We start from the raw sequence: 22,610 nt of genomic DNA on the forward strand, positions 1-22,610 counted from the left end.
CACAGCTTTTCCCGCTTCAGGGAAAGGTCAGGGATGAAGGTTGGCGTGGGGAGAAGAAAGGCAGGAGCAGACAGACAGGGAGCTCTCATAAAGGTCTGGCTGTGAAGCCTCTCTGAGAGAATGCCACTTGGGGAGGCTGTAACAGCTTTAATCTGCAATACACGGGGATTAAAAGACTAGTTCTCACAGGACAAAAGGGAACGGAAGGAGCAGAACAAGGGGAGAATGAAGCTGCAAGGGGAGGAAGGGAGAAAGTTAAAGAGCTCAGCTCTAAAGAGCATCGGGGTTTAAAGAGCTCCAGTTGGAGCGTAAAAAATGTGAAGTGGCCTGCACAGAAAAGGGGCTTTGGCCAATGGCTCTGCTTTGCTTCTTTACACTAAGCACACACACTTCAGGCTGCTTCAATCAAGGTAATTTGGGATGTTTGGCTTTGTTCATTTTCAGGGGCAAAGGAGTAGGAGGGGGAAGCAGAAGGTTAATGAGGCTCCACCAGATGCAACACTCAAAAGGAGCAGTGGCCATTCTGTGTTTTAAACAGCGGCTTATGGCTTTGATCCTCACCCCTCCTGTCCCTCAAACCCCCCTTGTCCTTGAGGGCCATGGAAGAGTGAAGGGGTCTGGGAACAGGAAGGAAGTACGTGGAATTGTGGGACACCCTCCTCAAGTGCTGCTTGAGCAGCCTTTTCACCCCTCCACGAGGCCTGGAGATGGAGAGTGTGACTGAAAAGGTAAGGAAAGAAGGAGACTTGAAATGCTTTCCGAAAGAAAAGAAAAGAAAAAAACCAAAACCTCAATGCATCAATTGCAGGAGATGTAAAGGCCAAGGAGCCACCAACGTGGCCAAGCATCTGCGCTCCAACAGGGAAACCTGGCACTCCAAAACTGCTTGGAGCATTGCTCAAGTATTGCAGGAAATGGGGCTTCTTAGGGCTGGGTAACCTCAAACCAAGGACTGCTTTGCCAGATTAGCAAGGTTTGGACATGGCCAATATCCTTGTAAATAATATAGTATATTCTTCTCAAAGACAGGAGGATTTTTTCAGTTTAGTCTTCAAAAACTTTTGAAGAAATGGCAGCAGAGGAAGGTGAGATACCACCCATGAGTCCAGAGTTCCTCCCATGAACACACACCCGAGCCTAAGGCACTCAGAGAGGAGAGAAGCAGGTTTCCAGCAGACACAGGACTGTAACATGTTCTCTCATCTTTGATGTGATCCATCTTCCCGGCTTCACAGGCTTCCAAGCCAGGAGAGATGCTTCAGGCACAGTCAAATGTCTAAGGCAGGTTTTCCAGGCTATTTCAGCAGCTCAGCAGAGCTGAGGGCTGGTGGTGCTCTGTGCACAAATTCTACTCAGAGGGGAAAAAGGAAAGACTTTGTAACATAGTAAGCAAGTTCCAGGCAGGAATCTGAGTGCAGCACATCCAGCGGAGACAGGGGCTCGAATGGCATTAAGGTAGGAAGAATATAATTACCTGACCTGGCCTGTGGCCAGGATAAAGGTATTAATTTATTTCAACAAAACCACAAGTGCCAAACCCTGGATTTTACATTTAAACCCAGATGATAGCAAATCACAGCACCCTGATTCTATTCTTCCAACTTTTGGCTGGAAGGGACAGTCTTCCTGATAGGTTTTCATCCCTAATGCCTACCTTGAGAGCTCACCCTCAGCTTCATTTGGGAAGATCGAGCCATCCCAGTAGCTATGGATCTCCAAGGCAATCCCTGCACCTTGCAGGACAGAGGAACATCTTCCCAGTCCCCACAATCGCCTGCAGGAGGTGAAGCCACACTCGGTGTCAAATTCAGCCCCAAGTTCAATCTGGTATTAATTATCCCCTGCTCTGATGAGATAAATGCTTAATCCTCTGGCTGTTGACACTGGAAATGGCCCAATCCACCCCGGGGTAGATATTATCCCAGGGAACTAGGCTTCAGCCACGATTCCCACATCATGTGCTGTACAAATGTTCACTGGCTTGCAGGGAATGGATTCCATGGGGTGCACAGGATCCTTCTGTGGCACAGCTAATCCACAATAATACATGACCCAAGCATTGACTGTATCAGGTTTTTCTTCCTCCCTCTATTTTTTTTCCTTCAACATACTATTTCAAATTTCACATGGAATTTCTCCTTTTCAGACATTCCCTACCTCCTTAGAGCTTACCAGCTTTCCTGCTCCAAAGGGAACTTCCTAAGCTCCACTGCCCAAGGGACGTGGAGATGGGTCTGCACAGTCCCTGCTTCTCTGGGAGTCTTTCTCTGTCTTCCAGGAGAAAGGCAACAGATCTCCACATGGCTTCCCTGGTTTCACATCCCCTGGCAAGGCTAAACCAAGGAGTTTGTGTTGCAGGGAGAAAGCAGGAATGCTGATGCTGCCAGAGGTGGGACATTGTCCTGATTCCTGATGAAGCTGTTAAGGACTGTGGTCTTTCCCATGTCTGAGCATGTGTGTGCCAGGAAGGAAAACCACTGTGTGCCAGGAAGAAAAACTACTGTCCCACACTCACTGTCACCTGTCCTGCATTTTGTGACACCTGGGAGATGCTTGTCCCCACCTTCCCACTGCCACTTGGCCTTTCTGGCCTCTCCCCTACTTGCTCTTTTCTTCACAAGGGCTGCCTTAGAGACAGTTGCTGATCAAAGGCAAATTTCAAACCCAGACAAAGAAATAAGTTTGAAATAAAATATCATTGCACACAGGTACTTGGGAGTGCAGGTTTGCTTCCCATTCAACAACAAAACAGTTTTTCGAGACAATTTTACACAGATTCCAACAGCACGACCATACACAGCTGATACAAAGGGCTGAATATAGGAAATACAATGGGGAGTCAGTGCATGGTGGGACTTTTCCCCCTAAAGACACAATTAAACAACCAAGCTTTGTCTCAACACAGGAATGTTTAGCTTAGAGTGGTGCCCTGAAGTTCTTACCATTGTATTCTGTTATCCACAGGAGCAGCTCCTGCTTCCAAGGAGCTTCCAGTCAACTAGGGGGAAACTGAGGCAGGGGGAAATAAATTCTTTCCTCAATGCCACAAAACCAGCACGAGATGAGATGGAAGAGGATCACACACATGCAGAGGGACCCTGGAGAGCTGTCCCCCACCGGAAGCATGTGCTGCTCTGTACGTAACGTGACACAAGGCTGCAACTCTTTATTGAGATCAAACCTGGCTGCTCTCCCCACCCTCCCTTTAGCAAGAGGTGGCTGGAGTGTTCTGCAAATTCCTTCTACAAATTCCTGCAGAAAAAGGGAATACGACACACACAGAGTGAGTTGAAGTTATTCTGTCAACCTTGCTTGTTTTACCAAAGCAGTTTTTCTAGTCTTAGTCCAATGGAAATAAACTTCCAGCCCATCTGAATGCAGAAGTTTGCCTTTGCCATCGTTGTGCTCAATTTAATCCCAAAATTACAGTGAGGCAAAGAACTAGCAGGAGAAAAAAGCTGAGCTTTTTATTGGATTTTTTTTATTCCTTAACAACAAGATCCAGAGAGGGGCTACTTGCTCCTGGGCAACTTCACCTCAGCTGTGAGACCAGACCAAGGAGGGAATGGGAGATTGAAGCCCAGCCAGTGAGAGCATGAGAAAGAGCTCAGCCTAAACGAGACAAGAAAGGGGGTTCTGGAGATTAAAACAAAGATCTCGCAATCCAAACTCCTGGGTCTGTTTCCAACTCCAACACTGACTTCAAAGTGCATGTAAGTAAATCTACTTCATCTCTCTCTGCCCCAGCTCCTCCCATGTAAATAAACACAGAGGGGGATGTTGCTGCTGGTACAACCCCAAATCATGGCTGCACCATCCCAGCGAAGCACCAGCTCCCAAACTGGCAGTACCCACAAATTATTTCCTGAATATTCAGTCATTTGCATAATTGCAGAGATGAGGTTTAACAGCAGGGATAACTTGGGCTTCCTAGCAAAGGAGAAGCATCAGCTCATTCTTCCAGTGCCACATCCAGTGTGTAAGGACTGTGCTAGACTTTTGCCCTGACCTGGAGCTGGCAGTGCATAATTTCCAGTCCTTAATATTATCCCTAATTAATGACAGAGCAGGGTCCTGGAACTCCAAACCATACAATTAATTAGGAAGCAATAGCAAACAAGCACACCAAGAGCATCTGGGAAGGCACCAAGCACAACAGGTGCCGATGGCTCCTGCTCCCACTCCTGACAGCTGGGGCAGTAAATGGAAGCAGCAGGAAAAAGAAGGGAAACAAGAGCCTGGCAGTGAAAGACAGGGTGAAGCAGCTGCTCTCCAAGTAGGTATTTAAGGATATATTTGAGCCTTCCTTCCCAAGAATCTCTGCTTTGGGACTATCCCAAAGCATTCTCCAACTCTTTGCCTAATGCACTTTACACCTCCCTCCTTTTCCAAGCAAGTGGCCAATCTACCATCTCCAAAGTGTTACTGCTGAGAAACGGCTCTGATAAAGTGATGCAAAACTGCTTTGCTTCATTATATTGGATTTTGCCTAATCTTGGCATGTCCTTAGAGCTCCTTAAAAATATATTTGCAGACAGCAAGCCAATCCCTTCCTGTATTTTCACAAAACACACAGAAGCAGAAAGCAGCTCACACTGCTGTGGGTCCATTATTAAGCAGCTCTTCTGGGAAGAGCAGAACAGGCATGTTGGAGTTACATTGCCTTCCCTCCAAATGTGCCATGGAGCATCCAGCTCCAAGGAACAGCAGGCAGTCTCTTCCCACCTGGTATTCCATGATTCTATGAGATGAAATGCCTCATGTGGTACTGTAACAGACAGTAGCTGTGATCCTGCATGATTCCCTCTCCTTTGATCTGTAGAGAATGCCTTGATCAGCCACATCCAGCACTGCTCAGATCATATGTCTCCCAGAAATACACCAAAAAAGGTCATCAATCCAGTCTGTTGGTGCATTTCTGCCCTTTTGTACTGAGACCTGAGCAGCATTAGCTCACAAACCACTCAAGTCTTGGACAACCTGGGGAAGCAGCTGCCAAATCCATGTCCATTCTGTGCCAGGTAGGACATGGTGACCTGACGAGCTTCCCAGAGCCCTCTGCACAGAACTATTGCACAGCAAACCAAAGCAGGTGACACAGAATCAACACCGGAGCTCAGGTGGTACTCTCAAGCCCTTTGCTGTGATCTGACCCACTGGCTGTTCATCCCGGGCTCCAACATGTTCCCTCCTCTTCCAGAGCTTCCTGTGACAAGCACTTTTGTGTGGGAGCTGATTTCCTTGCTGTGTCACACATGGGTCAACTTCTTTTCTCCTGTGCCTTCCAGGTGACAGCCCCAGGGACTAAAAGGTGACTCAGAAAGGGAATCCTACAGTCTAGCCAAGCTGCCATTCCTCCTTAGCCTGAGGAGAGTTCTCTTTCCCAGGATCACAGTCCACCTGCATCCTACTGCATCCTACTGCATCTGCATCAGGCAGATGATGGAGAGCTAAACCATGTCAGAGCAGTGACAGTGGGAAGCAGCTGATCTTTGTCACTAAGGCAGGACAGCAGCTTTGATTCCTGCACTGCTCTAACCTCCCAGGTATTTGGGCAGCTGGACACTGACTTCAGGACTATCACCACAACTCCACACTCCATTCCCTCCCCATCTTTCTTCTAGTAACACCAACTGGGCACTGCAGGCACAAGGCAGGATGATTAGAGAGCAGGGACAGCATTTCCCCTCCCTTCACCTTCCTGCAGGAACAACAAGATCCCATCACATCAAGTCTCTCTGTGCCAGTGCCAGGTGAAGCCCGATGCCACAAAAGCAAATCTTATGTGCTGTCTCTGCCTTCAGATGTTACAGTTGTTCAGAAATATGGGGCAAGACTACAGGGTTTGTGAGCAGCCTGAATATCCTTCTCCAACTGCTCAGGCATCTTCATTCCAGGCTCTCCATCAGGTCAGCAATGGAACAGATACACAGTAGATGTTCAGTCCCTGACACTGGCTTTAATCCACCACCTGGCCGGAAGAGAGAAGCCTGGAAGTAGCTTCCTTTAGCACTGGCTGGAAAAATTCTGTACAAGAAGCTCCCAGACATGTTTAGTAAACACTGAAAATCAAATCATCCCAAGGCCTGTGGCTGCTTCTCTCCCCCACTGCTGGCTCAACCAGTCCTAGCTAAAGTGCTTTGTCCAGTCCACCATAGGCAGACGGTGCCGCAGCTGCAGCCTTGGGCTCCTCACTGGAGCCCTTCAGGACCAAGAACTCCAGCAGAATGTCCAAGAGGCAGAAAACCAGGTGCCTGAAAGAGAGAGAAGACAAAGCTTAGGCTGGTCAGGGCACAGGAGGCAAAGCTCACACAAGGAAGGTGTGTTCTGACTGCCATCAGGGGAAAGAGGAATGATCTCAGATCCTGGAAGAAATGTTTTAAGGGATGATTCAGCTTTTATTTTACCTCCCCCAAACCAGCGGGCGTTGAAGCTGCTGAGCAGCACAGAAAACACAAACACACCTCCTGGAAGGGGGTGGCACATGTGTTTCACAGGATCACTGAGGTTGGAAAAGACCTCTGGGATCATCGAGTCCAACCTTTGACTGAACACCACCTTGACCACTGAGTGCCATGTCCAGTCATTTCCTAAACCAGGAATGGGGACTTCAGCACATCCCCAGACAGCCCCTTCCAATGTTTAACAACCCATTCAGTGAAGAAATTCCTCCTGATGTCCAGTCTGACCCTCATTTTTCTGCAGTCTATTACCAAACCCTTGCTTTCCAAACTCACAGCGCTGGGCATAGACAAAAATACTCCCCTACACGGATCTGCAGCTCCTCCAAAAACAAACTAAACTAAGATTTGTCTTACTTCCCTGACATCCCCTAACTAAGCAGGCCCAACAACATAATTAACATGACTCAATAACCTCTAGCCAGACCAAGGTCCTGGACATGCACCCTCATCACAAACAAGCCAGATGCCCTCTAATACTGCAAGTCTGGGATAATGAGCCGGATAAGTTTTGTGCCAAGCAGCTGGAAGCAGGAATTGCATGGCAAAGCCCTGAGCCCAGCTCACAGACCCCATGAGAGGCCATCAGGGTAAAGACTAAAATCCACATACCTGTTTATCACAGGCTGGCTCAGGGACTCCAGCACCAGCTTCCAACTCATCCGACACTTGCTGGTCCCAAGGATTTCTTGGATCACATCTGTAAAGAGACAGTGCTTTAGGAACTGCACATTTCCACAGGTCAGTCTTCTCCTGGTGGGTGCTGAATCGCAGCTTGCGATGGTGCTCTGAGCCCAAGGCATCTCATGCCCAGCATCACCGTGACAGGGAACAGCCAGGGACAGGAAAGGGTTCCAGGCTGGAAGGGCACATACTGGCAGTGCTTTTTGATTACCAAAGGATAGTGAGGGACCCTTACACTGCAGCAAGGAGTTAAAAGTTCAGACTGCACTCACATGGATTAGTCAGCAGGTGCTTTAATGCTTAAGGTCCCCAAGTCAAACTTCAAGAGAGGGAAATCCAGTGCAACTGGGCTCGGGATTTCAGTCCACTGGAAAAGCCGCAGGCTTTGCCTAGTGACTCTTCTCTGCCATGGGACCCTTTGGCAGCAGGTGGGAGCACAGTGTGCCTCTGGTTTTCCTAAGCCCTGCCTTGGGTGAGGTGGCTTGGCAGGAACTGCATCACTACTCTAAGCATGGAATTGTGGCCAGTCCCCATGTGGGAATCACCAAGACACCCGTCCTTCCTCTCTGAGCTGTGCTGCTCCCCAAATACTTACGCAAACTATCCAGAACTGGGAAACTGATTTTTGCTTGCAGGAAACCATTCAAACTTCAAGGGTCATGAACTTTTCCTAGTGCCTTGGCACAAGCAAACTCCATCTCAGTGTTTAACCACATTTCCACAGATTCCATTGCACTGGAGGGTTCTCCAGCCACTTTTCTTTCCCAAGGGCAAGTGACAAGTCCCTGGGACACACTTACTAGGCAAAATCCCCATCAGGCTCTGCAGGGCCTGATCTGCTGTTGCCTTCTTCTGCTCCTCTGTCCTGGGGGGTTTAGGCACTGCTGGTAAAACTCCTCCAGGCCAGATGGATTCCTGGAGCAACTGGAGGTACTGGACCCAACGCTGGGTGCAGGTCAGGTTAAACATCTGCACTTCCAGCCACCTGTGGGCACAGGGAGACAGAGAAAGGTTAGAAAAAGTCAGGCGTGGGACCAAGTCAGGCTATTTCTGCCCATCAGGGGCCCTGGAAGGGTTAAATCAGCTTGCTGCGTTTGTTAACGTGCAGTTTTCAAGTCTGCACAGCAAATATTAAGCATTAATTAGCTGAGTTTCCCATGCACCAGAAGTAGGATATGATCCCTTTGTTATGGACAAACACGTGTGTAAAGTCACAGGGGAAAAGCAAAGGCCATGAAAAGCTCCATCATCCTGCTAATCACAGGAACCCAAGTGAATCACTGATTCCTAACGGAAGCAAAGCTAAGGGATACAACTGGCCTGAAGCTCCTAAGTTATCTCCATGCAGAACCCAATACAGAGATGGAAAAACTGGTGTTTTAACTAAAAACAACACCCAGGAAAGACTGGAAGGACATAAGCATGTTCTGGCAGCCACTGTTTCTCTCATCAGTCCCTCTGCCACCAAGACTGTCAAGGATGTCTTGCCTGGAGACCAAAATACACGCTCCAAGGATGGCAAGTCATGAATATCCTACTGCTTTGCTCTCCTCTTGGCCCTCTGCTTTCCTACTCTTCACACCTGCTCCATCTACTGATGGCAAGCAGTGGAATCATAGAATCACAGAATGGTTTGGGTTTGGGACCTTAAAGACCATCTTGTTCCGCCCCCTGCCATGGGCAGGGACACCTTCCACTAAACCACATTCCTCCAAGCCCAACCTGGCCTTGAACACTTCCAGGGATGGGGCAGCCACAGCTTCTGTGAGCAACCTGTGCCAGGGTCTCACCACCCTTATAAGTAAAGAATTTCTTCGTTCTCATCCAAAATCCAACAGAATTGCTGGTGGGCCCTCCTGCTGGGTCAGGACTGTGTCCTTTATACACTAACAACCTGCAGATCCTGAAATGCTGCTCCACAAAACAGGTTGGAGGCATTTGCAGCTGCACCGGGTTTGTCCCCACCAGACAAGTGCTGGGAGAGTTTCTAAATCAACCATATGGACTCTCTTTCCTGGACGTGAAATCCCTTCCAATGTAACAGCAAAAGTCAGAGCTGTCAGTCAGAACCTGCCACTGCCTGAAATCTTTCAGAATTAGGAGAGGCTGTGGATGAATCCCTGATGCCACAGGGTTTCCCTGTGGTCCCCTGGTTTAGCAGGACTTGGTGATGAGAGCCCAGTGCCACTGTCCTTGTCGACAGGAGGCTTTGGAGCAAAGACGGGAATACCGGCACAGTGCTGGGGTAGGGAAAAGGCTTGTGATTTTGCCAGTACTTCAAGATTCCCAGAGCAGAGGAGTCAGCCACCAGGGCCAGGAGACCCATTCCTCTTGGCAGCTGGTGTTCGTGCTTGCAATTCCGTCACCACTATTCCCCAGCAGCTCCCAGTCCATCCAAGAGCACAGGCCCTGCCAAGGCAAACTTTATTTAACCTGTGCTCTGCCAGACTGTCTGCATTCTTCCCAGGCGAGCCATTCAGGCCAAGGGTGTCTTTACTTGGGCTAATGTGAGTGGAGAGTCAGGAATAGCAGCACCTAAAGGTAACCAGGGCAAAGGAAGCAGGTTGTCATCAGGGACAGTGCGGCAACGTGACGTTCCCTTCGTCAGCAGGAAATGAGGTGCCAAGCTGCAAGTCTTGAGGGACGAACACCCAAGAAATGTCCATTAAAAATCTGAAAAGGAGCCTTGGTGCAGCAGGAAGGCCTGGTATTCTCAGATTAAGGTCCTACTGGAGCATGGGCAATGATCCTGGTGATCCCACTAATGGGAAGACACATTCTTTATGCTCAGCCTCACCAGGGACCACACGTACTGGTGTTGCTACAAGATAATGCCAGAGATCCAAAGCTTCCACCTGTCTTAGAGGACAAAGTGTCCCAGTCCTGCCTGGGAAAGGCCATGTTGGAAATACAATTAAAATTGTTTTAATCTCCAGCCATCAGCAGATTTTAACACTCTGGATCGTGTTAAACCCTCCAGCCATTCCTAACTAAATCAAAGTGTTAAACTGTGACTTTCCCAGGGCTAAGAGCTTTCATTAACATAGTTTTTTATTAACATGTTTTTCTACACAGCCTGCTTTCCTGGCTGAGAAAACATGTGACAAGCAACAGAAATTCAGAGCCTTGGGGAGAGAGCTGCAAACAGTCAACCTGCACCAAGGAGGTCAGACTGAACATTGACTTGAACCTCATTACAGCAACAGCCACTTTCCAGCATTAAAAAGGTTGAAGAACGCAAAGAATGAGCTTTCTTTTCCTTAGAAACATTCCTAAACCAGGAAAAAATCAAGAAAATACTGAGCAGAGAGAAAGCTGAACCTTAAGACAGCACATGTTTCCAGGCAGCTCAAGGGCAAGCTGAGAACTGATAAATGCTGGAAGGTCCCACACAAACAACATCACATTTTCAGCCCATTTATTTCCATAAAACCACCACAATTAGGCATCGAGACCTATAAGTAACACCAATAAATCTCATCATATGTGCACATACTGTGATTAGGTGAGTGCTCACAGGTCTTGCATCCCACAGTTGTGAAACACCATTGATGGATTTTCTTCCTTAGTCTGGCAGCTTCCACTTTGGGAAGCAAAGGGCAGGATCTGGGAATGGCTCCATGGGTCTTGCACCAATAAATGCCACAGCTCCATGCAAGTTCCTGAGAAGAGGTCAACTTGCCCCATCACATGGTGCTCAGACAACTGATGAAGAAGCACCCAAACGCACAAAGTATACAATAAAAGAAGGAATTAAACAGGAAAAGGGACAAGAAAGAAGGAGAAAACAAAACTGGGTGCACATGACACAAAGACTAAAGCAACTCTGCTCTGGGTCCCCTTTTGCTAGTCTACCAGGGTGTGGAGCCATTCCAAAAGCACCGGGAGAACTGTCCAGACTGGTCTATCTGGCTCTAAATCCTCCCTGGGAGAGCAGCTGATGCTCTCAGATGCTTCAAAAGAAAATATCCAAACCTGCCACAAAGAGTTTTCCAACCTCCTCTCAACCTGAATGTGTTAAAGTCACCACCGACACCCATTTGGAGGGAATAACATTCCATTTGCACAACATGCACGGGGGAGCACCAGGAGCATTTAAACTGTGAGGAGCAAAATAACTCATAGAATCATGGAATATCATGAATTGCAAGGGACCCACAAGGATCATTGTGTCCAGTTCCTGGCCCTGCCCAGGACACCCCAAGAATCCCACCTCAACTCCCACTATTGTTGTTGCAGCTCAGGGAGGGTCACACCAATGTTATTGAAAATTCCTACCTGAGTAAACCCCAGAAAATGGCAAACTGATTTTTCCACCACGCAGACTTGCTGCACCAGGATGGGGATTAACAGCACAGGAACTCCAAAGATCTGCTGGTTCAAAGCTGACCTTCGCCAGCAGGTCACAGATGATTTTTTGTGCTATTAAAGGCCTGAGCATTTGAGATCCATGTGCCACATTGAAAGCACACACAGGCTGTTCCCAGGTAGAAATAAATCCACCAAGAAACACAAATAGACCTATCTTTTTTTATTTTTGGGTGGCTGATGGGTTACTATTTCCATTCTGCTATTTCATGAAGAAATAGCCTTAATAAGAAAGATAGAAAAAACACACCTATCACTGAGCCATCTCCTTACACTTCAGCTGAGACCAGAAATAGATAAAGTGACCTCCTGGGCTCAGACATTTGAATGCTTTGATAATGCCCAATGCAAAGAGACAGATTCCAAAGGCTATGGGGTCCTGGAAGATAATCTGGAGGTGCATAACTTGCCCATGTTGTAAGGGACCTCTGTTGGAAATAGCTGCTGGTGGGGGAATGAAATGGCTGCTAAAAAAGAGCCAAATTAATGCCGTGGCTTAAGATGGAACTCCAAAGTCAGCCGAGGGGATCCATTAAGACTGGAACACCCTGGGAATGAAAAACAAGGCCTGGCAAGGAACATACCTGGGCCTTCCTTCAGCACCTTGATGCAACAAAGGCTGCTAAGAAGGAGCAGCCTATGGAAAAGGCAGACTGGGAGTCAGGGACAGGCAAGGCACAGCATCTGGGATCAGTTTTACCTGGCTGGATGCACTCACTGAAGTGGACTATCCAGAGGGTTCACCTGCAGATGGAGGGAGCTCAGCAAAGAAAGGTTGGCTAGGTTGGATTTGCTTAGTCTGAAAAATAAAGATGGACCACAAATGGCCAAAGACATACAGTACCCCAAATTTACTAGAAGCTGGTCAAACTCTGCTTTTCTCATCCATCAAGGTGAGGATAAGAACTGAGATCACTTGAGCTAAGGAACAGTCAAGTCAAATTTGCTGATTATAATTAAAATCTGAAGCTATAGCAATTATGATTTCCCCGAAACTGGGGATTTTAAGGATTTAGACAAACATTTTAAGGATTTAGACCACATTAGGAAAAAGACAAAAATGAGAGAGCCCCTCTGCATTAGCTGTATAAATACAAACAGCTCCATAAATATACATGAGCTGTGTGTAAGAGTAGCAAGTCCTGCTCAACATTGACCACCCCAGAACAAGGCTCCCCTTTCCCTGAGGAATTCAGCATGGCTATCCAGGAGCTCAAAAAAGGCCCATGAGACTAAGGTAGTGAAAACAATTGAAGAAAAAGACAACATCTGGAAACCACAAGTCATGCGAACATGACTCTTCCTGAAATCAAGAAAGGCTGGTGCTTAAATCACCAGACCAAATCACAGAATATCCAAATTCCTCCCCAAACTGTGCCTTGAACCACAAGAATATCTTTGACTCAAGAGCTCAAGAGGAGCAACATTTCAATGCTGTGACTGCAAAACCTTTCTGAGGAAAGCCTGTAAAAATGAAGCAGCAGCTGCAGTGGGCACAGTTAGAATTGAGAAACATAAATGGACACTTTTTGCCCCCAGGCTCAGCTTTGAGCACCTGCTACCTGAGCCTAAATACACCTTCTCCAGACAGCCACCAGCAGAGATGTGCAGCAGGCTCAGCTCAACACCTTCAAAGCAACCCCACACTTGTCCAGGTAAATCCTACACCAAGGAAGGAAATAGGAAAGAAAAGAAAAAACCCTCCATAAATCCAAGAACACAAAGCATCCTGAGTCTTTTTAAACTTCTGGCCAATGACACATGATGCGCAAAGTGAACTATCCTTCTTTTCTTACTAAAAATGTTCCTCTCCTGCTGCCCTATCGTGGTTACAGTTGTGAACAGCCCATCCTATACCCAGCTGAACACAGAGTGATGAAGTGTTCAAGTAGGAGGCCGAGTGCCTTCCCTCAAACTGGGTGTCTTGCCAGGCTCCCTCTCCCCATTTCTGCACTGAGGGAAGCAAAAAACAAACCCAGCTGCAGGAAGTTCACACTGGTGGCATCTGCATCCATCATTCCTTAATCAGAATTACCCAGGCCAGACAACCTGGGCAGAGGGATTTTCCTACCTGCAGAAGCCCTGGGAGATGTGGGTGTGCAGGACATCTTATTGTGGGGCAGAGAGGAGAAAAAACATATTTCCTACACTAAGGAATCATTACCCCCTGTAGGCATGAAACCACACCTCGGTGCTGGGATTTCTCTGCCATTTTATGTGTTGCTCCCTCAAAACACACCTGCTGCTAAAAGAAATCATGGAAACACACAAGACTCCAATGTCTTCACCCAAACTGCTCTGGTTTTGCTTTTATCCACTTGGATCTCCCTATGATGCTTTGGGGCTCAGGGAAGGGGGGGGAAAATATGTGGTTAAAAAAAATCCAAACCTCTTTGATTTTTCACAAAGCATCCTGGCTTTTGATAAGATCTTCATCGAGCATTTATTGAGCCAATTAAGCCTCAGGGAGAAGCCAGGCTGTCTCAGCCAGGCCTGTCTCAGAGCAATTGCTTCATTAGCCCACTTCAGAATGAAAATACATAAAGCTACTAATAACCCTTCAAAAACCAGGGCAAATTAAAACCAACAAGGACACATTCATTTCTCTCCATCCTTTTCCTCTTTGCTCTATCTGAAACAGGAATTTGTTGTGTTTTTTTAAATCTAGAAAAAAAGTTGGCACATGCAACTGTTGAAACAGAATCCGAGTTAAAGTAATGTTGCAATTGTTATCAAAGCACAGAGTGCTTGCTTCATTCTAGTGGCTGTTTTTGGAAGAATGCTGCTTCTAGAAGAGGGAAAAAAATTTTGTTTGGGACAGAGATTCGAAGCCAGATCCAAAATTTCCAGGTGGCTGGAGACAGCTGAATCAAGGCCCACTTCCAAGCTGATTTGTATTTACTTTACATATACACACGAAGACACACACAGTCCTGAAATCGCTGTTCCTGACATACCACAGGCCTGTGATTCCTGCTACTACTTACAAAGCAAATAGCCAAATCCAGAGAGGAAGATTAAGATACCATGAGGTTGGTTCCCCTATTTACTAGGTCTGGTGCTGATTTTTTGGCTTGGTTTTTAGGGACAAGGACTTTGTTGCCACGAACCTGGGCCTGCCAGCACAGCCCCTCCACGTGCAGTCCTCCCCAACACGCCCAAATCAACTCCCCCTGGTAACAACCAGAAGAATTAGTGGATTTAGTTGCTCCAGTTGCATTCATATTGCAGTTCTGGCTGCTTGTTTCTGCCACCAAAACTCCGAGATGCTGCCCAAGGCTGGAGTGGGAAGCTACTGCTCCACAAAGCCAAAGGAAAGTGGGACAAGCCACGGCTTTAGCATAAACCTTCCTGGCTTCTCCTGGCACCTGCAGAGCATGAGTCAACCCTTGGATTTAATGCCTTTTAAAGATAATGCAGGGAGGAAAGAGGTAGCCTCCACAGGGAATGTCTGTCCACACACAGCCATATCCTACCCCAGGGCACCACCTCTGCTGGGTGACATGTATAGCCCAGCTTTGGGTTGATCCCCACTCCAGCACCAAGATGAGGCCTGGGGCACCATCTTGGCTGTCAAATGTGGTCCCTGCATGGCTCCAGGGCTGGGCAGAATTCCCTGATATGGGCATTGTGCTCCCAGCACTCCCATCCCACAAGTGCTGCCCGAGCACACAGGCTGACTAAGGGACATTGAAGAGGGTCAGACACTGGCAGCACTTTGAAGTCAAGAGAATCAAGGTGGCTGCCAAGGGTCTTCGTGCCAGTTCTTTTGGCACAGAGATCAAGGAAGAAGAAGAGAAAATCAGATAAAAAGCATGTAGCAGGCAGCTCCCTGAAGCTACAGAGCTCACTGACTTAACAGCGGTAGTTGCACAAGTGTCTGTGACACCTGGGCTGACAGTGACAGGCCAGAAGAGCTCCAAAGCCAAGGTGACAGAACTTGCAAGAATGCTCTCAAAAGCCTTATGGTCACCTGCAGTCAGTCTCAAAGCATCCCTGGCTGTCCACCTACAGCTCACAAGGACTGGAACATCACCTCCCCAAACCTGCCCGCTGAGGGATGAGGGGACAGGGGACAAAGCCTGGAGCAGCAGTGGAATCACCCAAAGCAAAGAGCAGAGCCAAGCAGCGGTGAGCTCCTGGGTAAGACAGGGATGATTTGCATTTATTTTAAGTCACGTCAGTGGAACATGACACTATCAAAGCTGTCTGAGTAGTTCTACACGCTCCTTTCAGAAACAGGCACTTCCGAGCCCAGCACGGCCTCTGTGCCCCAGCCCCGCTCAGGTTTCAGGGGACAGACAGCCAGGGTGAGCCAAGACACTTTACCCCACTCAGTGGTTTGCACTCTATGGCTTTCTGTTGTGCTGCACAGGAAAGAGCTAGGAAAAGCTTACAGACCTGTATCTGCACCTCAAACACTCCCAGATCCATCCCTGGGATGCTGGCACTCTGCTGGGGCTCCTGTCTGGAAAGTGGAGCAGAGGGAGCAGGAGAGCAGCAAGCTGGTGGCTGTCCCTTGTCTCCACTGCTGTCCCGAGCTCCTCATGGCACTGGCAGACCCCTGACCCAGTGGGGCCAGACTGAGGGCAGGGTGTGGGGTCACAGCCACAGCATGGTTTGCGTGCTCGTCATGTATTTTTAACACCTCTTTGACTCACAAGGCTCTAAAAAGCACCCAGATTCTCCAAATGCTTTTGAGCTCTTCCACCAAACACCCCTGGAGCCCAGAATACCCCCATGTAGTCCACTTTGCAAACAGGTTCCTGTTGCAGCCTCCCAAGGGAAGAGAGGAGATGTGCCTTTCCAGCCCGTGGGAGGGGAGCAAGAGCTGGACAGGGGAAGGGAGCGGAGCTGGAAAGGGGCAGTGGGTTTGTTTACAGGCACAGACCCAGCACACAGAGAGAGGCTGCTGGAAGCAGTCCTTGGCCCCAGGGTCATTCCCACCCCCAGAGAGCCTCTCAGCCCGCCCGCCTCCCCTCCACCCGCCTCTCCTTTCGGCTCCTAAAAAGGATCCCTCCCTGTTACATAATGGGGTAAGTGGATCGGGCCTCGCACACACGGCCTCCCTTTACTTAACAATACCTTTTTCGGTCATGGAGCCTTCCTCTCCCCCTGCCATCCAACTGACACTCAGGGGAGATGGATAGTGCCTGGCTCCAGCTATTCCAGCTACGGAAGGAGGGGAAAGAGGAGTGTGGTGGGATGCTCCATGCAGAGAATGGTGAACAGAGCAGGTAGGGAGATCCCAGAATGGACACCGGGGTCACAGCAATCACTTGATGTCACTGTGAAAAAGACCCCAAGGGAGAGGGGGACTGGCTCTTGGGAGAAACTGGTTCTTGTTCTTGGTATGCTTTTTGTTGGTTCGCGGGTATTTCTATCACTCTGCACTGAATGTGCCCCATGCCAGAGCAGAATCATCTTGCAGCTGCAAGGAGGCAGCAGGAGCAGCACCTACTCACCAAACACAAACTGGCAGAGGAGCACCTAGCAGCAATCCCCTTCCTAACACTCAAAACACTTCCAGGGCACCTCCTTTCTGCCCCATACCACCTCACCCACTGACAGGAACCGGAAAGGAGCATCTCTTGAAGGGATGATGCCCACATCTACTTTTTTCCCTGCAGCAATCCATGAGCAACACCATCCTCCTGGCAACAAGTCAGTTCCCACTGTGCAAGTCCCTTCCCTGTCTCCTTCACATCAGACCTGTGGACTGTTGACTGTCCCAGAACAAGAGCAGAGTCAACCTCAACATGTGGATTTCAGCATGGACACAGGGTTTGTTCAAGGGGTTGTATTTGCACCCTGGTGACACCGAGAAGCCACCATATCACCTCCAGGCAAAGCTCTGCCTGCAGTGGGTTTACCCACACCTGTTGAAGCAGAGCAGCTACAAACACACTCCCTTCACTCTGCTCCACCAGCACAACTCACAGAGCTCCTGCACCTTTCAGAGCCAGGCATGTGCTGTGTGTATCCCAGCTTTCTAGTGGAAAATACCAATGCCACACATGGGTGCTGCAGGTTCCCTGGGTGACCAGGACACAGCTTAACAGGAGGTGATGACGTGCCTGTTCAAGCTCTCATACCTCTCTGCTTACACACAGGGATTGGGTTCCAGCTCATTTCGCAAGAGACCAGATCCCATTTTGGAAAAATGGCAGCAACGCCCACCTCCTGCCGCCCAAGGGAACAGACCCAGGAGTGAAGGCAGCAGTGCCTGACCTCAAAGCACTTTGGCAACCTCTACTGAATGCAGTTTAAGTTACCAGCTCAGTTATAATGTGCTGCCCTGCACATTCTGATGCCAACTCTGGATGCCTGCAAGAGCGGGAAAAGCTCTGCTCCAAGATTCTCCCAAGCCCAAGGCCTTCAGGGCTCTAAAGAACAACATCCTCAGCTAGTGATAGCCACCAACCTACACCAGAAAATAGGAATGCTCTGTTTGTGTGTCTTGGCCTAGAGCCTTACCACCCAGAGGCACTGGCCCCAGGACAGTTTGGCAAGTCCATCCTAGGTGGAAAGGAAGCCTGTTCCCACTCCATGTGCATGTCCCTGCCCCAGGCACAGGCACTGCTGGCCCAGGGCAGAGCAGGGGGTGCAGCAGTGAGAGCAGAGGCCCTGGCAGGCCACACTCTGAGCTGTTTTTGACAAGCTGCTGTTCCCTCGGCCTGTTTACTCTCCTTTTGTAGACAGAACAAGCTGAGCCACTGGGCAGTGAGACCAGGAGGCCGGTTCTCTCTAGAGAGCCAAGGAGCTGGGCACTGTTGCCTTTTCATGAGGCAAGACTCCCATTCCCAGGGCTGGATCCTTCCTTTCCCTGTTATTAAGGGATAGCAAGCTGCCTGCTACAGTTGCATCCTTGCTCACAGGGAAAACAGCTCATAGTGCAAATCTCCAAGAGGTTTCTTTTACACAGCACCTTCTTTACAGAACCTTGTTTGATGCTCAGAAAACATTTACCCACACTCAGGCATGAGCTCCACTTAAGACTGTGACTCCAAAGGGAATTTACCCTCCCAGAGCTGCCAAGTTGCTCATTCAGGCCTTACCTTTGAACAAGGGTCCCAAAGAGCAGGTTGAAGACCTTCTGAATGTTCTCTGTGCACAGCCAGCTCCAGTGATCCACCAGCACCAGGCGAAGCACATCCAGGGCCAGATCAGCTAAAGCTGTCTCAGAGTCTGCCAGGAGGAAGAGGAGGGTCAGATGAAGAAACCAACTCAGTGCCTGAGCAAAGCTGGTGAAAAGCATCATCCCAAACTCACTCTTTCCTCCCAGTCTGGCACTTTGTGCCACGCACAGATGACCTGCTGCAGCTCAGCCAGTCCGGGGAGCCTGCCCTTACCACTCTTTCACTTCTACTTCCATACAAGCAGCCTTAATCTCCCCACAAAGGGCCACACCAAACCAGAACGTGGTTGCTCTGAGGGCTCAGTTCCTTCTCAGTTGAAGAGAGGATGACAATGTGCCCAAAACAGGTGAGAATGAAAGTAGTCACTGTAGCTAGAGAAAGGTATACTGCTGAAGACTATTTTCCTGGTCTTCCCCATCACTTTCCCCTCTTCCAAGAGTTTTCCAGGCACAAGGCTCCAGTGGGTGGCTGCTTTCTCATCTGTTTTTGGCACACTGCCATCCCTATATGTGGACTGATAGTTGATAAACCCTCTGTTTCACTGAAAAGGAACTGAGCCCAAAAAAGGGGAGAAAGCAGGCAGTGATTGCAGCCAGCAAAAGCTACACTGCTGAGGACTATTTTCCTGGTCTTCAGGAAAATTTTCTGCTCTTCCGAGAGTTTCCCAGGCACAAGGGTCTAGATGGTGGCTGCAGGCTGCCATCGTGTGGCAGATCCCAATCTCTGCAGGAAGGTGGATAAACCACATCTAGATAAACCAGACGTATGTTAAAACACAAACCCATACACGTCCTCACATACCCCTGCTGACACAAGCCTGGGACAGCACAACCTCTCTCTGATCTTCAGGAGCACATCAAAACCTTCAGTGTAAACACTTTCTACTTGCTGGAGAATTACTTTTGGCCCCAAAGCACTTGAGGTGTTGTCCTGAACAGGCTCATTAATGTGCCACAAACCTGCCCGGGGCAGCCACTCCTAGGCCAGCGCCCCGACCTGAGCCTAATGCCAGGTTGGCCAGGTGAGATCAGGTGCAGCAGCTTTTCCTAATGTGGATTCCCTGATGCCTCATCTTCCAACGACTCTGCCTATAGAGAATTTACACACACAACCTACTGCTGAAAATAAAGGGAAGAGGGATTCTGGACCTTCTCCTTCCCTCCTCTTCCTCTCCCCACTGAGTATGTGCAGGACTAATTAACTCCAGGCCACTTCACTTGGAAAAGACAGGCCACTTGGCCCTCTTGCTCTGGGCCACGTCTAAGCTATTCCTCACTTGCTTTGCCCTTTGAGACTTGACTTTCCAGTGCAGAGCCAGAAGCAGGCTGTCCAGCTTCCCCATAACCTCATAGAGGGACCATCCTCAGCAAGCTCCGTTTATTCCTGGAGCATTCAAGTCCTCTTCCTCAGAGAGATGCTGGCCAACCTCTTCCCAGAAGTCACTCCATGAGCAGACAGGGACACAAGGCTGCCTTTTTATCCAGCTGCTCCAGACGTTTGTTCCCCTCGCCCTGCCAGCCCAGCCTGAAACATCCCAGACCTGCAGGCATTTGCCATCACTGACAATCCATCTCCCTCAGAGTTCAGGGAACTTGGTGCACAGCCCTGGCCTCCAGTTCCAGTCCTGCCTCCCCAAAACCACGTGTTCCAAGATTATAGGCAAAGCTGGTAGCACAAGCTGAGTTTCAGAACACCAGACCCATCCTGTCACAAGCACATGTCAGAGTTTGCCCAACTTGAAACACTGGAAAGAAATTTTGGGGAAGTTCCAGCTGATACAGCTCAGCAATTCCAAGAAAAAGATTAGAGAACATATTTTCGCTTGTGTTCAAGATAATCTTGTAACTGTTTTGAGAAGCTGTGGCACCCCTGTGCTTCAGAGGAGGGATCTAGAATCAGAAAGGGAACATCATTCCTTGAACTAGGATTACATTTTTGCTACTCCCATCAAATCTATCCAAATTTGATCTCAAAAGGTCCTTTTATAGTGCATGGACATATCAAGGCTAATTTGAGGCTACCAAGAAACTGTAATTTGGCCATTTTTCAGTTTCCAGGAACTTGATTTTATAACATTGCCAGTTTATGCACTGTGTCCTTAAAAAACTTATTTGTGCAGTGACTGTGCTGAGTCCACAAAGGTGAAGATCCAAGAGGAGCCAAGACCCAATTTGCTTTCAACAAAGCCCAGAGCAATCACCAAACAGGACTGGAAAGACTCAGTTTGCTTTCCCTTCAATCAAGGGCAAGAAGAACAGGTCCTGAAAACCCTGTAAATTGATTGGAGCTGTTGTGGTCCCAAGGGAGAGAAATTAAAGCAGTAACAGAGGGGCTGAGCTCACCAGAGTCCGTGTCCAGATGTGTTCCCTGCTCCGGTGTGTTCAGCCCATCCGCATCCTCCTGCATAGAGCTTCCCTTAGGTTCTCTGCCTCCCTCGCCTTCAGGAGCTTTGCTAGGGATTGCTTCCAGCAGCTTCTCCTGCTTCTGGATGAAGGATTCCATAGCAGCCAGCGACAGGGTGCCAGAGACCTACAAAAGCCATGCTGTATTAATACCACACAGGCCTGGATCCCACTGATCAGACAACCACCCACCTCCTTGTCTGCACTTGGTGTAGCCAACAACACATCCAGGTTTGCTTACTGTCCACCTGGCACATGGGAACAAGGCTGCAGCAACCACAACCCTCGTGCACATGGATTATTCCAAGCCAGCACCCAAACAGGGCAGTGATTGGGATCGTGAAAGGATTCCAGGAGGGATATGAACTTACAGAGCTGCCCTCCCTGATGGAGTACACTATCCTGTCATGAGCTTCACTCACACTCAGCACTGGAGTGATTTTACTAGATGAGAACCTCAGCCTGGACCTGAAAAGCAGAGACACGGCACAGTCAGTGCAAGTTGTGAGTGATGAGTTTTCCAGCCTCCACCAAGACCAAGGACCAGCCTCAGCCATGACCCAGGACCAGTTATCTTTGCCCAGTGCCACATCCAAGCTAGAAAGTCTGATTAGACCTAAAGTGGTTCAAAACCAGCACCTGCGCCCAGGATAACTAAGAGGTAGCAGTAAAACCAGGCAAAAAAAGCATTAAAGCATTTTTCCTGACCTACACCTGAGCCAAGGCTTTCCAACATTCCAAACACAGACAGGTGTGTTACACGGAAGCTGACAGGCAGATGTAGGCAGATGTCAGTAAGGTGTGAACATTCCAGCATACTCAGGGAAGTGTTCAGAAAAGCCTCTGAGATGAAACATACTCAGCAGGATTGTGAAATCCAATCATAAAGACACACAGAAAGGAGAGTATGAAAGGATGCTCAGGATTATGGGACAAATCATAAAATAACGTGTCTATCATTAAGGAATGTCCTTTTCAGCCAAGATGTTTCCAAACTTGTACTTTTTTTGTTTGTCTTTTTGTTCAAAGCAGCTTTTTCCAGCAACACATCACTTTTTGGGAAGAAAAACCACTATTCGTGCAGAAACCTTCCCTTCTTCAGTGAGGGAAGAATCACTAATGAGCACAATGAGGTTTGGCACTGCCAGCAGCACCAATAAACACTTGGTGAGCAATACACATGCAATGACCTTCAATATTACTCCTAAATAAACATTCAAATGTGTTTTCTGCAAGGCCACTGTGTGGAACACATGGGAGAGGCAGGAGGGAACCTTCAGGTAGATAATTTATAGCTGCATTTTCCAGTTACTCATGACATATATGGGTCATGCATATGTTTAAGGTTAAAAAGGAATTCCCCAGGAGCAACAGCGTCTCTGCTGGCAAATGGCAGCACATAACAGCTCCCCTGGAAAGAAAACCACCTTCTGTGGAAACCTGAGCATTCCTGGGAAATCCTTTGGATAACAACAAGGGAAGAAGAAAGTAATTTGGTTAAAGTACAACAACACATAAAGCACCAGGTCAGTTCTTCCCCACAATGGGCTTAGTTT

At 48.5% G+C, this 22,610-nt stretch overlaps 1 protein-coding gene across 3 annotated transcripts in view; it reads right to left on the bottom strand.

Moving 5' to 3' along the window:
• SNX19 (sorting nexin 19) overlaps nt 1-22,610 on the bottom strand; it is a 39,469-nt gene that overhangs the window by 12,807 nt on the left and 4,052 nt on the right. Inside the window, exons 6-11 of one of the 3 annotated variants that reach the window (XM_027699327.1) lie at nt 21,426-21,522; nt 20,995-21,181; nt 18,572-18,701; nt 7,946-8,130; nt 7,074-7,161; nt 6,087-6,254 (exon numbers count right to left, since the gene is read on the bottom strand). In XM_027699327.1, the coding sequence (XP_027555128.1) occupies nt 6,131-6,254; nt 7,074-7,161; nt 7,946-8,130; nt 18,572-18,701; nt 20,995-21,181; nt 21,426-21,522 (811 nt within the window). In that variant the 3' untranslated portion in view covers nt 6,087-6,130. Of the gene's footprint in view, nt 1-1,465; nt 6,255-7,073; nt 7,162-7,945; nt 8,131-16,584; nt 16,802-18,571; nt 18,702-20,994; nt 21,182-21,425; nt 21,523-22,610 lie in introns of those variants that run through there. The other 2 variants (XM_027699326.1, XM_027699328.1) reach the window with 2 other exon arrangements.

The sequence above is a fragment of the Neopelma chrysocephalum genome, unplaced genomic scaffold (genome assembly GCF_003984885.1).
Source record: "Neopelma chrysocephalum unplaced genomic scaffold, ASM398488v2 Primary Assembly neopelma1_138, whole genome shotgun sequence".
Taxonomy (NCBI): Eukaryota; Metazoa; Chordata; class Aves; order Passeriformes; family Pipridae; genus Neopelma; species Neopelma chrysocephalum.